This window comes from Chiroxiphia lanceolata, chromosome 1, assembly GCF_009829145.1.
Source record: "Chiroxiphia lanceolata isolate bChiLan1 chromosome 1, bChiLan1.pri, whole genome shotgun sequence".
NCBI classification, from domain to species: domain Eukaryota; kingdom Metazoa; phylum Chordata; class Aves; order Passeriformes; family Pipridae; genus Chiroxiphia; species Chiroxiphia lanceolata.
In genome coordinates this window covers 24,795,085-24,808,978 of record NC_045637.1, presented here as the reverse complement: position 1 = coordinate 24,808,978, position 13,894 = coordinate 24,795,085, and the positions used below count along the sequence as shown (strand labels likewise).

Below are 13,894 nucleotides of genomic sequence, written 5' to 3'. Positions count from 1 at the left end.
ACTAAATTTTATCAATAATTCGCCCACATTCAAAAGCATGTAACACCCTGCAAATCCACATAGTGCCATAATAACAAATAATTCTTTAGTGTGATTTTTTTGTCCCAAAGCATAAGTAAACCTTTCTTCTTGCAGTTTGTCTGTCACAATTAAATTAATTAAGCTGGACATACCCAGTAATTCCACTTGCAGATCTATCTTCTTGAAAAGAGCTTTTTATAACAGTTAGTGCACTATAATTGGCACTTTGTGTGTTCTTGGACTCTTTTTCTGTATTTATTTTATTTTATTTTATTTGGACTCTGTGAGTTTTGCCATTTTGGCCTTGGTGTGCTCATTGCTATGACTCACGTATTCCACAGCTACTGCCAGATCTCTGGGTCCAGTATTGTAATTATTGCATTAGGATCTGTCATTATAGCCCTGACTTAATAAATAGCCAGAACAGTGATTAGAATTGCTGATTGATCTGTTCCGTGGTTTTGGACATTCACATCTGAGATGAACAGAGGGATTGTCAGCATTTCAGATTAAATTACTTTTAATCAGTCATTCCAGGTATACTAGCTGTCATATATATACATATATATATATATATATATACATATATATAAAACTATATATATGTATATATATATATATATATACATATATATAGTAAGAGTTGCTGTATTTGGTAATCTGGTGATGATCAACTAAAACCATGACTCAGATTCATCTCATAAGCTTCAAAGGAAAGCCCCAGCTCTTCCTCCATTCCCACCTCACTGGAGCCACGCAGATCACAGCAGATGATTGCAGTCTCCTTCAGGTGAAACTCACAGTGTCCTTCAGGAGTGCATCTCAAGCATTGCAGTCCCAGGTGGACAATTAATCTACAGAACGAGATTAGACTGAGTCCAAAGCAAAAAAAAAAAACCCTGAAATGTGCAGAGTATGGATACTCAGCACCAGTTCTCTCACTCCACATCCAGAGGCCGGAGAGTGTAAATGGTGTTTGAGTGAACTGAAGCAACAGCTCCATGGAGCGGATGCTGCTGCTTGTGTTTCTTCATCCCACAGCTTCCTCTGTGCTCTCCCTGAAAGCTCAGGGCAAGCCAGGAGCCTGCAGGGTGAACCAAGAGGGCCAGTGAGAGGATGACTGGGACACGCAAGGTGGAAGCATATCTTTAAATTGTTTTGGTCCAAAGGCAGTGCTGAACCTTTCAGAGCAGCAGCCCCCAAAGACAGAATTGCAGTGGTGTCTGCTCACCATAACCACAGGAAAAACAAGGTGACACATCATGCCCAGCACATGGTTCTTTATAGCAACTTGTGACAGCTCTGGGGAATGGCCCTATCACATTGGTTTTTTTCTTTTTAAAATCATGTTTTAGAAGGAATTTTCATTATCCTGGAAGGAATGGAAAGAGACAAGTGAGGGCATGAAAACTTACTAGGTAACTCCAAATTTTTATGATGCCATCTATGTATCAAGTGATGCTATGAACACGGACGAGTTTTATCCCTAAAGGCTGTATGATCAATATGGACATTTTACATTTCTTCAAAATCTATTTAGTTTAGATTTGTAGCTTGACTGATATAGAATAGGCTAAAGAAATGTGCTGGTTGCACAGAGCTATACTTTGAATTCTTAAATATAATCTTAAAAATTTCTTTAATCTGTGCAATTTTTTTCCATTCTTGAATGGGGAAAAGGTTCTGAGAGTTTAAAAGTCCTGAAAACTAAATTCTCTAGACTTCTCGGGGCTGACCTTATGTTGCATGCCAACAGCTCAAAAGCATTAATTCAAAATTCAGCAACATGGATCTTGTCTGTGCTCTTTTCAAAAAGTTTTGTTTTCTGTTCTTGTCAACACTTTATTCTAGATTAGGAATACCCTTCCAGGGAGTTCTTATTAGCACAGAGTCATACTGCAGTGTGAGCTTTTACCCCTAGAGAGAACTCAGTCACCCACTCAGCAGAGGCAATTCTGGGCAAACACTCAGCAAGCTCACTCCTTTCCAGAGTATTTTGTGTATGATAGCTGTACAGCTCAAAATAAGAAATCCAGTTTTCACCGTATTAGTGTTTCGTCTTGTTGCCTTCATCATCAAGGAAGATGAGCTGCCAGGCTGGAGACTTGGCTTTTCTGAACCGTATGCGGGCAAAGTGTGCCTGTAATCACTGTGCCTGTAATCACTGTAAGCACAGTCGAGAGGAAAATAGCACAGTTACACCCAACAGGAAATGAGGGTTAGGATGCACCATGCCAGCTACCTGCTTTCTGTCCTCAAATGTAGCATTTCGCTTCTCTCCAGAATTGAGGTAATGGTACTTATCTACATTTCTAAAGTGTTTCCAGGCTAAAGGCCAACTACCTTTTCTAGGAATGATTTATTTTTAACTCTGTCCCCACAATCCCATTTCTATCAGAGGGATACTGTGACTTGGAGTCTCCAGGTGATTCTTGCCTTGCAATCCTAGGTTGCCAAGTAGCCTGTGTTTAGAGATGTAAGGAACGCCCACCGCACTTCTCAAACAGCAATTTCGCCCAGCATTCAAAATATTTTCTCTACTTGAAAACATTCTTAGGCATTTCCCACTGAGGCTCAAAGACATTCATATATTTTATTTATTTTATTAGAAGGCATGTAAGTAAAAACTTGCATATCTGAAAAAAAAGATATTAGATAGAAAACAGTAATAAAATTAACATTATTATTTTAAGAAAATTGGTAATAAATACATTTCCTCTCAACATTAAAATGCTTGTTATTTTGCACAACAATAAATACAGCATAGCTCTGGCATGGAGAAAGGCCAAGACTGGATACTAGAAGTCCATGTGGTTTCATAAAAAAGCTCAGGTGATTTATAAAGGTTTGGCATCCTGCACTTGATGCACTTTGAAACAACTTGCACTTTTAATTTTATTATGATTTTTAAATAAGTCCCATAATATTAAAATATGAGAGGAAAATTTGTTTGATTATAGGATTTTTCCTTTAAATATTTTCAGAGTAAAGATGTGTAAACTCACTGAAACTAATCCTCAATAAAAAAACAAACAAACAAACAAACATGTATCTTGGTGGCTATTCTACAAAAATGCATTTTTTTCAGCTGTGGGTGCCCAAGTCTGACCAGCCAACTAGCAAGAGGCCAATCCCCAGTCAGTTCTTCAATTCTTTACACAGTTTTAAAGAGGAAATATTAATAAGAGAGAGAGTAAAGACAGTAGTATTCACTTCCCAAATCATGGCATTCAAGGTTCGTACACTATTATCCAAAAGTGAGAGGAGAAAGAACAGGTATTCCAGAACAGCTCCCAGCATAATTTTGGGTCATTCTGGTCTATATGTTACTTTTAAAACTACTGGGAAAAAAAAAAGGAAGAGAGATATTTCCATACACTGTGCTGTTCTTATGCCAGCACATATCATCATAATCACAACTGTGAACCTAAGTCACTGATAGCCCAATCTAATATAGATTGATTGATTGTCCCATGACAAAATTAGATAATGTCCATAAAATGCCACAAGCTCTGGCAGAGTCCAGCACTCTTAAAGTACTGATAGGTCATGGCAAGACTTGGACTTGAGTTTGAAGGCCATGTTCTTGTTGTTCTTGGCAACTATTTTGCCCCAAAAACGCCTGGCTTTCTTGGGGATACTCTCTCTCCGCTTCTGTAGCGCCAGTCGCTTCTCATTCTTTTCCTTGCTATCCCTCCGGAGCCGGACTTGCCGCACGATGCCTTCAAACAGCTCTTTCACGTTGTGCTGCACAGCTGCTGAGGTCTCGATGAACTTGCAGTCAAACACAACAGCGCAGGCTCGTCCCTCTGCAAAATTGCAAGGTGGATATGTCACAGCGGGTCACGAGCCCCAGGGGCAGCAGGAGCGGAAGCGGAACAACAAGCTGCCATGTGTGGAGGAGTCAGAGCCATCAGGGAATTCCTCAAGCTTAATATAGGCCCAGATAAGTCTTTAATCACCTCGTGCTGCCTGTTAGCCCATGATTCATCTGCTCTGTGTCACAGTCCCTTCCCAGAGAGGGGGGGGCAAATCCCCTCCTGGAAAAGCCCAGGCCCTCCTGCTGGCTGCAAAGGAAGCTGGGACTGACCGACTTGAGCTGAGACACCAAAGGCTGGAAGGCTCAAAACCACGTGGTCATCTTAGATGTAGGCTCCCTCAAGTTGCATTTAAGGGTGACCTGCAGGCATGCAGCACAGCATAGGAGGTAGGGCACCATCCTCCTCCATGGGCTTTGGGTGTAAACAGGGGGCTGGGGACAGTACCAACTTTGGTGTGAACAGACTTACATACAAAACCCTTAATAAAGGCAGAACTATGTCTGTGGCTTTAGGGGTGCATCTGAAATCATAGTTCTTACCCTCAGTTACATGAGCCTAAGCTAAGCTAAACCTGACAGCCGTCTTTCACGCACAAGCCAATTCATGCTGCCTTCTGGCATGCTGTGAACTCATTGACAGGACTGCTAAAGAGACATGAATTCATCTTTCATCTTTCAAAAGAACTTTCAGTATAGGCAGAGAGGAATGAGAACCATCCCTGTGCTTTCTATGAACTCCTCAGTTCAAACTCTTCACTTGGGGCAACCATGACAAGAGCCAGAGGAACTGTGCACATACCCAGAGAGAAAAACTAGTCTAGCTCAGTTGGGAAACAGAAGCGTAGAACAGCTGAAGAGAGAAGAAAATGTCAAAACAGAGGAACCCATGTTTCTGATGTGCTGAGATCACACTGTTGTGTGTTATGTTGTGTCACCTAAGCCTTGGGGAAGGCTCTCCAGGAAGAGATTTTACTGGTTGCAGATGTCGAGAGTCAGCAGCAGCGTTCTCAGCAGTCTCTCCATTCCTATTTATGGGCTTAATGGTAATTCATTTGTGTGCAGCCAAGGGATGGCTGTTTTAGTATCCCAAAGCAAGGCAGAAAGGAGACCTCTCCTAAAAGGCTGCACACTCCCTGCCCACACTAGCAAAACAAAGGTTGAGAGGGAATTTTATTTTGTCAGTGAGGACAGAGAACAGGTTATAAAGAAGAGAGTCTTTGTCAGCAGAATAAAGGGGGCTAAACTCATTATATGCAAATATGTATTCGGAATCCAAAGGGTTTCCAGCTACTGGAGAAATCACACACTGCAGTGGTCTTACACTAGGAGCTGGAAGGAAAGCAATTCAAGCTGCTTTTATGGTGGTACTTAATAAATATAGAAAAGGGATTATCTGACATATAACAGCGTTACCAAGAGAGGCTTAAGGATGTGGCAGACCCCACCCAGTACTCTGTCCTGTGTTCCAGTCCTCTGTTGTTTTACTGCTCTTTTATTGCCCAGTCCTGATCACAGTGTACTCCGTCAGCCAGAGTTTGCCCAAAAGCTACCAGATGACGTTTAATGTTTATGTTGGGTTTATGCTTATCATTTTCCTTACCTGCCACTGAAACTTCACGGCACCTGACAAGGTCACTTTTGTTGCCAACCAAAATAATGGGGATATCCTCTTTCTGGCGTGCTCTGCGGAGTTGTATTCTGAGTTCAGAGGCCTTCTCAAAGCTTGCTCTGTCTGTGATGGAGTAGACAATCAAGTAGGCATCTCCCACTTGCATGCAGTGGTCCCGAATCCATTCTCCCTCACGCTGTTCAAATGAAATGGTCAGACATCGTTATGCCCAGAGCAGGTTTTACTTAGAAAGTAAAACATTAGAGAATCCAAATACATTCCTGCTGTAAACTGTAATGGGTATGGTTTGAATCACAGTTATACTAAAAGTAATTCCAAAGTGGTGATAGTACGAATACTTCACGATGAAGGAGCGCAAAACCTGCCCCACATAATTCATTGTGCTGGAATGAACATGGTCTAGAATGAACATGGTCTGGAAAAAAGCTTGAATGTTTTGTTTTATCATTGAAAAGATGAAGAAGACTTGCACTTCTCAGGCTCACACTGCAGAGCCATTAGGCATGCTTGCCTTGATGTGAGGGTGGCATTAATCCTATATTTTCCCTGATTTTGCTGTATGGAAAACACGTATTTTCTTTCCCAAAAGATACCTACTTTTGATATGAGCAGTCATTCATATGCACTTTTCTTTCAGTGTTTGACTAGAACAAATTAAAGTACCTTATTATCCCACATGTCGAGCAGTATAATGGTTGCACTTTCCCCATCCACCATCAGGGTTCTTTCATATGTGTCTTCTATAAGAAAAAGCAGAAAGGTTGGTAATGTATTATTTTGTGGCATCATGTACATTACAAAAAACCAAGCAGTTGAATATGGGTAACTTGTTCACAGTTAAAGTTATTGAGCCAAATTTTAGGCTGGCTCACATTCAGTTCTTTCCTCATTTCCATCAGCACTGAACCTGCACTCTATTCATTACTGGTTGTCTTACTTTCCATGATATATGAAGGAGGCTGAAAGATCAGGAAACAAAATGTTCATTATTTTGGCTGATATTCTCTTTATCTTATGTGGGAGAGAGAAAATAAAACCAGTGGAAGAAATAACCAAAGGCTGAACATTTGCCCCATGGGAGCTGCAGAGTCCAGTGAGGCTGAGTAATGGAAAATATTTGCTTTCGCTTTAGCATGGACAGTTTACGGGTGAACAGTCACTGCTGCTGAGAGCAATACAGCCAACAGCCTACCAAGCAATGGGGACAGGGTGTGTGAGACAACAGCTGTTGAGTTTCGGGAGATTGAGACTTCTGTTGCACCCTACTTCTCTCCCATTTCTCAGTTTCCCATATTACCTTTGATGTCAAATAGCAAAAGAATCAACAAACAAAACAATCAACAAACAAAAAAAAGAAGGGCAGTTATTTTGTACTGAGGTCACAAAAATTCATACCTAGATTATAAATGCTATGTGGCAAAATTCTGCCTAGATCTGAGGAGGCCGTTCCCACTCTGGAAGGGTTGAATTTTAATCACCCCTTGCTGTGAAATCTCAGTGTAGCTTCTACTTCAAGTACTACTCTCTCTTCTCTTCCACAGAGTCAGGGGCATTTGGATGAGCGATAAGGGAGTTGGACCCATTTCTAACCTTACATTACTGGTCAGTGAAAAAAGGCAGTCTTAGGGCTTCTGAACATACCAGCCCTCTAACTAGCATTTGAAGGATCTGCCCTAGCCATGCTTGTAGATAGGACTGTGTCTAACCTGTGCCTCATAATACTTCTGCAGGGCATTGATGAACTTTCCCCAAAATTGTAATCAGTCTTTCTGCAAAGCCGTGAAAAAGAATGAGCAAAAAATATTACACATTCAAAATAAAATCAAATAGAGCCCATGCTTGAAACAGCTTAAAATGGCAAGATTAAAAAGACAGAGCTAATCACTAGGAGTGGTTTCCCTTGTAAGACCCAATACCATGACATCTGTGCTTGTGGGTTAGCTTCATCTTGCAGTCACTAGCAAAGCCTGTCCATAAAAGTAGCTGTACTCCTCCATGAGCTGGCCACCCCGAAACTATCCCCTCTTATAATAAAATTTCCAGTTTGCGAGCCAAAGTCTGGGGAATCGTTTCTTCAAGTAACTGAGCATCTGTGTGAGAATAAGCTCCATGTACACCAGAAGACAACATCCGAAAGGCTCCTTCTTCACTCTCTTACACATTGAGAAAGTACAAATAGGTACTCCTAGAAAATACTATGCCTAAATAGTCATATTCAGCACTGATTTGCACCTTGATCAATCCTAAAGAACTTTCGCAGAACATAAAACACACTGAAAGTGAGATCTTAGTTCATGTTGTGCTTATTTCGAAGCTGACACTAAAAATGGAGAGTTGTAACAACAGCAAGTTTTCCAGTACCTCAGCAGAGCTGGCCTTGAAAATCTGTCACTGCTACACTCCAAGCAATGTTGCTGGGAGTGCGACGGAAAGAGGAAACCACATGGCTTCACATGAAGGAGAAGAAAACTGCCTGACAGGGGTGTGCTAAGCAAATCAGCTGCACTTTCTGATTGTTTGCCCCACAGACCTACTCTATGTCATTCCTTTAGCACTGGGAAAACTTTTATCAGAGATACTCCAGGCTGAGGAGCTGGTGGGACTACAGGAAAAGGTGATGGCAGAAGCTGAAGGCAGAGCACACCTAAATCCATGAACTTCAAATCCTCCAAAGGCATGAAGACCTGTGCCCCCAGTCTGAGACAGCAAGCAGGGAAAACATGAGTCTGACCCTTCTGATGCTGGGCTGTATTAAATCCTGAGCAAAACCTCCCCCAACTGGGGAGTTAAAGACAAAAAAAAAAGCTGTCCAGCCTGGACAGCTGGAAGAGAAGCCCAGAAACTCTCTGTGTTAGCACTGGCACCATTGCACCAAGGGAGTACAGGCAGGAGAAGGAAGGGATATTGGAGAGACAAAGAAAGTCCTGCATACTTGCAGATAAGCAAAACCAGGCAACAAACTGCATGTCCCCTGAAAGCAACAGCGACTGAATCCTTAGAGCCGCTGCAGATTTCTGTGGCAGCACAATGTTTCCACATCAACATCCAGCACAAAATATAGCTCAGGACTTGGTGCCACAGCTTCACCTTCTGCATGATCTGATCTTTCAGAATAAAGAACACTTTGCAATCCTAAACAAAGCAGAGGAGGATAGCAAGGGGGAAGCATCAAAGAAAACCCTGTAGCTTGTGCCTTTTCCTCCCCAGTGGGTAATAAGAATTTTCCTGCTCTCTTAAAAGACCCTTGTCTGTTTTCCCCCTGGGGGAACCTATGCTGTTCAAGTAATATGAAATGAGACTTTTACTCAAAATTTTATATATTTTTCTCAAATTTCATACAGCCTGTGCTGAGGCAATGTGTTTATACAGAAAGGCTGAGATGACTTCTAATGGCAAATATTTTGGAGGTGACTTTTTCTTTATATATAATTCCTAAATATTTAATTCTTGTAGACCATGAGGACCTTCAGTTATTTTCTCTCCCACACAGAAAGATGGAGTCAGTCACATGAAGCCAATGGTGACACAAATGTTGGACCAGCAAGAAAGCTGAAGCAGCCTCTTGTATAGCATCATCACAGGCAGGAATGAGGCAGTTTCCAACAGGTATTTTGGAATGAAATAGCATGGGAATCTGATTTGCTCTCTTTCAGGGGCTTTCAGTCATGGTTGGTATCTTGCTTATCTCATTTTCCTTTCTTGTCTTCTTAAAAGAGATGCTTGATTCAAATTAGTTTTGATGATCAGATCCAAATGTTTGCTACCTCTGTTTTTTATTAAATGGCCTCTGTTTCTTTTGTGCCAATTACTACTGGCAGAGCTGACTGCAAGCAAACACAAAGACCCCAGGACATAATTACCTACCTCCCAGCACCTCACAGTCGCTGTCGATGCTGTCATGCACCCCTGCAAAGATGTTGGCTAGCGAGGACTTCCCCACGCTGTGCTCCCCAATCAGCACCACCCGGTAGCAGTTGCTGCCAGACTCAGAGGAGATGACAGAGTCAGATGACTCCGAGGACCAGCTCCTTCTGTAATATTCATCGGGACTGATGGTGTATCGCTTTTGTGGGTTGTACTCATTGGAATCTTTCTGGACCAGCAGATTCTTTCCATCAGCAGGGATGCTCCATCGCTGCTGCTGCTGGTGCAGACTGCTATTGTGGGTGCGACGCATGGTAACGTTGTTGAGAGTCATTTTGAACTCCTAGTGAGAAATAGGGAAATAACAAATGTTACCCACAAAACATTTAGAAATGCATTAATGCTCTCTTACAAACTTCAAGGCAGCACGTCCTCTGTAGGGACTTAATATATAAGAAAAGTTAGCCTTTCTGCACTCTTTAATACTTGCTAGTACACAAAGAAATACTACTCGTTAGTGAGTCAGAGCGCAGAGATAATGCCACCCTCACATGCTAAATCCTATCTTGTTTAGCCTTTACAAGCCCACAGATATGCCAGCTGCAGCCCAGACCTGGAGAGAGGGAGGCATTGCTATGTCCCAGGAGAAGAAGGAAGGGGCAGTGCTCACCACACCTATTGTACACAGCAGCTGTAGGCCTGCTGAGAGACTGTCTGTGGCAAAGGCAACACTCCCTATCCTTTGGCTTGACTGGAGGCAAACAGAGGCACTGGTCCCAGTAGTCTCCAACTGCCAGTGCGACTAGGTGAATAGCATCTTTCTCACTGTCTCAATTAAGAGCTGAAACTTTTGAGAAAGCAATAAGGCATCAGTCACTGCACTCTTAGACAACCCTGTTATAAGAAAAGAGCCATGCAAGCAAGTCTTGCTATGATGGGGTGAGTTTGGATCTTGCCTGTAGCCAGATAAACAAAGAATGATTCTGCCTCAGAAAGTGACTTTTTGGCTGGTAAGAGGGACAACACAGTGAAGTCCAACAGCTCTTCTGAGGAGGTACAGGTTATAGCTGCTATAGGAGGTATCACTATCATTACTTTATAGGTATTAAATCAATAACCTCATTTACTGCACAATTAGTTAGATAGGTTCACTCTTCTTGTCTAAGTATAGCTCATAATTTCATTTTACTCAACAAACTCTATTTTGCCTTGCTTGGAGGCAGAGAACAGTGATGTCATTCTCACAGGCCAACAGCTACCATTTTTAGGAAAGTTACTTTGATACATTCCAGCTCCCAAAGCGACCGTTATTTAGACATTTTGCTTTTTTGCCATATATCTCTGTTTCTCGGCTCTCTCTTCCACGTTAGTAAATAGGATAATTGTCCATAAAATGTACCCAATCACTTTCAGGCTTCTGTAATAGGTGGTGAACAATAAAAAGTACATCAAAGCATCAAAGCAACATGCACAAATTACTATTCTTCTTCACACAAGACTGTCTGAAAACTTCTGTGAATAAGTGCCCAGAAGGACATAGGTCAAATATAGAGAAAAAGTACTATCTCAACTTATTATGACATACACAATATTTTCTCTGTGATGTACAGTAGTTCAGGGCAAAATGAGATTATACGCGTGGTCCTAGTCACGGTAACTTTGCTGGCAAGAAATATGTCTAAACTAGAAATCATGCGCTAAGCAGAGGCTGCTTCACAAACAAAATTAAATATTTACTACAGTTGAATTTTAAAATGCATTTTTCCCCTGCAGTATCCCTATTGAAAAGATCAGATGAGAATAGCCAGCTTTGATTCAGTCAAACAACAAAGCATAACTCACAATCTGCAACAGTCACTCACAAAACCATCACAAACACAAACATTTTACGATTTAGCCTCTAACTAATTACCATCCCTCATTAAACAAAGCCAAATGCGTCCCTGTCACACACTGCCTTCCAGGTTCAAACTGGTTTTGATACCCCATACTGCTTTAAGCTGTCTGGGTCTCCAGCACCTTCAGTAAAAGACCAAGTCAGAATCCACTCTGCCTTACTTGTGCCAGGCTCCTCCAGGCAGTCCAGTCTCTCGTTCACACTGCCCTTCTCTCTCAGTGGACTGTGGTGCACTGAGCTGCTCTGCCGAAGTAAATTCTCTCCTGCTTTGGGGCTGCCCCTTTAATTCTTTCTCAGCAAACCTGGTTTATATTAAGCCCATCTGATCAGAGACAGGGCTTTTCCGTGACGTGGTTGGCCTTTCCATACAACAGCCAGCCCCCAGCTGGGAGGAAGCAGACATGCAGAAGAGCAAAAACTTGCAAACAATCTCAAAAGACTCAAAATCATATGATTGCTTTAATATTGCCGGTAAAATAAACACATTTGTTTCTTCCATGATGAAAACAGGAAAGTGGAACAAAGCAAAATAATACATGCCATTTTGCCTCAGACAGTTTTTAATATATATGTTACCAGAATTAATGAAGATTAAAAAGTTACCTAAGTTTCATTAATGCATTAAATTCTCTAAATACATTATGTATCTCTGTCTGCAAAACACACTTAAGCCCCTGCTGGATAAAACATTTCTTCAGAATAAAATATTTGAATGTTATTTTGGAATTGTCTTAGAAGTAGTAATATTACTGGGGGGGGGTGAATTGTTAGTTTGTTTGTTTGTTCATTTGTTTTTTAAAGCTCTGATGTTTACAAATCTGTTTTTCTCTGTCAGCCTCAAAGTGACTGCACCCAATTTCCTGAACTGCTTAACCAGCTCTCACTTCTGCTGCAACCCTTTACTAGCAAGGGCTGGAAAAGACATAAAACTAGAAATTCAGTGTTACTACAGCTGGATATTAGCAAAGATGCATCAGAACACACAAACTCTGCACAAAGACACACAGTGTTGAGGCTGTCCACAGGAAAGATTAATATATGGTGTACATGCCATAGACCCAGGGTGTGGTCCTTAAATTTTTATAGTCTCATAGCTGATCAGCAGAAGACATTTTTCCAGAAGTAAAAAAAATCCAAACTTGTAGTGTGTGACAATTGTAACAACATACTTCTTGATTAACAAATGAAGAGTAAGAAACTGTCACAAAACTCCTCGGTAGGGCTATCACAACAAAAAGTATATGTAAATACTGTAGTCAGCTGTCAATTATTCAGGCTCTGGATTAAGTATGATGACCTCAAAACCAAGCTCCTACAGCTTTCCTTTATGTTTACAATCTCCTTCTTACTTTATCAGTCCCTGAATCTAATAAGAACTAGTTCTTAACCTGCATGTAGAAAATCTGAACAACTTTGGTTTTGAGGAGGGGAAGAATTTCTTTTCATACTACAGGCAAGTCTTTAACTAATGATGTACCTTTATTGAAGGGAGCAATGATATGCAGAAAAGAACATCTCTTTCTGTGATTGTAGCCTAGCACATTCCTGTGCAGTAAAATGTTTTTTCTTCTGCAAAAAGCAGACCTTTACAAAATTGTTCAATTGAAATCTACTTGTTTTGTTTCCCGTTTGACTTTACTGAATTCCTGTGTCTTTCATGAGGATTTTCAGGGACCTCCTGAGCCTGTCTCAAGTTTGAAGGGCCAGGAGCTTTTCCTAAAGTAATAGGCACTCATCAATGTACATGGGAATCATGCAGATTCTACCAAGAGTAGAACTGAGCAAAAATATGTCCTGATTTTTTTCACCTGTGTTTCAGTGCTTGGTCCCAGGTCCCGCATCTCCGCCTCACTTGTCTCTTACTCATCAGCCTCTGGGTCTCTGCTGCTGCGTGATACTCCCAAAGATCACAAAGTGCCACCTCCAACTGTGTAGGATGTACAGAGGGGCTTGGAATAATTACAGCACAAAACATAACAACATCTCTGTGAAGGAAGGTTTATGGCATGGACAGTTGTTTGCAAAAATACTTCTGCTGTTGGCATACTCAACTGAAATAGCTCATTTTTTTGAAACATGCTGGAAATCATGAAGGTGAGTGGGTGGTTGGAGTACTGTGCTCTGCACCTCTGGTTTACTTACTCTCTTTAAGTTGTCTGTAATTTGTCACCACTGAGTAAAAGAGCAAAACCTGTCTGCTGCAGGACTGGAGAGATTTATGGCCAGACTTATTTCAGCAGAACTGTAGGCTCTAACATCTCATCCAATTGTTTAACATACATTATAACAGAAAGTGCAGACAGAAGAAATAAACCAAAGTCAGAAAAGCATTTGTGTTTAGTTGTAGTTACTGTTAAATTAGGAATTGCTAGATGTCATCTTTCACATTCTCTTCATAAAATTCAAGGCAGAAAAAAACCCCAAGTCTCTCCAGCAACCACACAATATATTTCTTCCATAAAGCCATCCATAAGGGTTGTCCCAACCATAGCATTAAGCGTTTGTACTAGGGAACTTGCACAGTTGTTTCCCTTTGTGCTCTCTCTTCTGAGCCTACTCCGGTTTTCCAACTGGACAATCAACTCTCCAGGTCCTATTCTGTACTACTGTCTTCTTCCATATGATGGAGAGTTCTTCCTCAAGGAATACCATCAGCACTCAT

The 13,894-nt window shown here is 41.3% G+C and overlaps 1 protein-coding gene across 2 annotated transcripts; it reads right to left on the bottom strand.

The window, feature by feature from the left end:
* Nucleotides 1-2,600: 2,600 nt before the first annotated feature.
* GEM (GTP binding protein overexpressed in skeletal muscle) lies at nt 2,601-11,537 on the bottom strand. Of its 2 annotated transcripts, none has more exons than XM_032691160.1 (5): nt 11,389-11,537; nt 9,336-9,678; nt 6,135-6,211; nt 5,442-5,646; nt 2,601-3,830 (listed from the first exon to the last, which is right to left on the bottom strand). In XM_032691160.1, exons 2-5 carry the CDS (start codon nt 9,667-9,669, stop codon nt 3,553-3,555), a joined length of 894 nt encoding a protein of 297 aa, XP_032547051.1. In that variant the 5' UTR covers nt 9,670-9,678; nt 11,389-11,537; the 3' UTR covers nt 2,601-3,552. The 2 variants fall into 2 exon arrangements, with proteins under 2 accessions (XP_032547051.1, XP_032547044.1); XM_032691153.1 differs by having other exon boundaries at nt 11,394-11,537.
* Nucleotides 11,538-13,894: the final 2,357 nt, after the last annotated feature.

What these genes read in the sequence shown, in the direction of transcription:
- GEM (XM_032691160.1), bottom strand. Translation starts at nt 9,669, where the DNA reads ATGACTCTCAACAACGTTACCATGCGTCGCACCCACAATAGCAGTCTG. An exon ending in CGACTGTGAGGTGCTGGGAG is followed by an intron (nt 6,212 to 9,335) that starts GTAGGTAATTAT and finishes TTTTTCTTATAG; the next exon opens with AAGACACATATGAAAGAACC. An exon ending in CCGTGAAGTTTCAGTGGCAG is followed by an intron (nt 3,831 to 5,441) that starts GTAAGGAAAATG and finishes GCAATTTTGCAG; the next exon opens with AGGGACGAGCCTGCGCTGTT.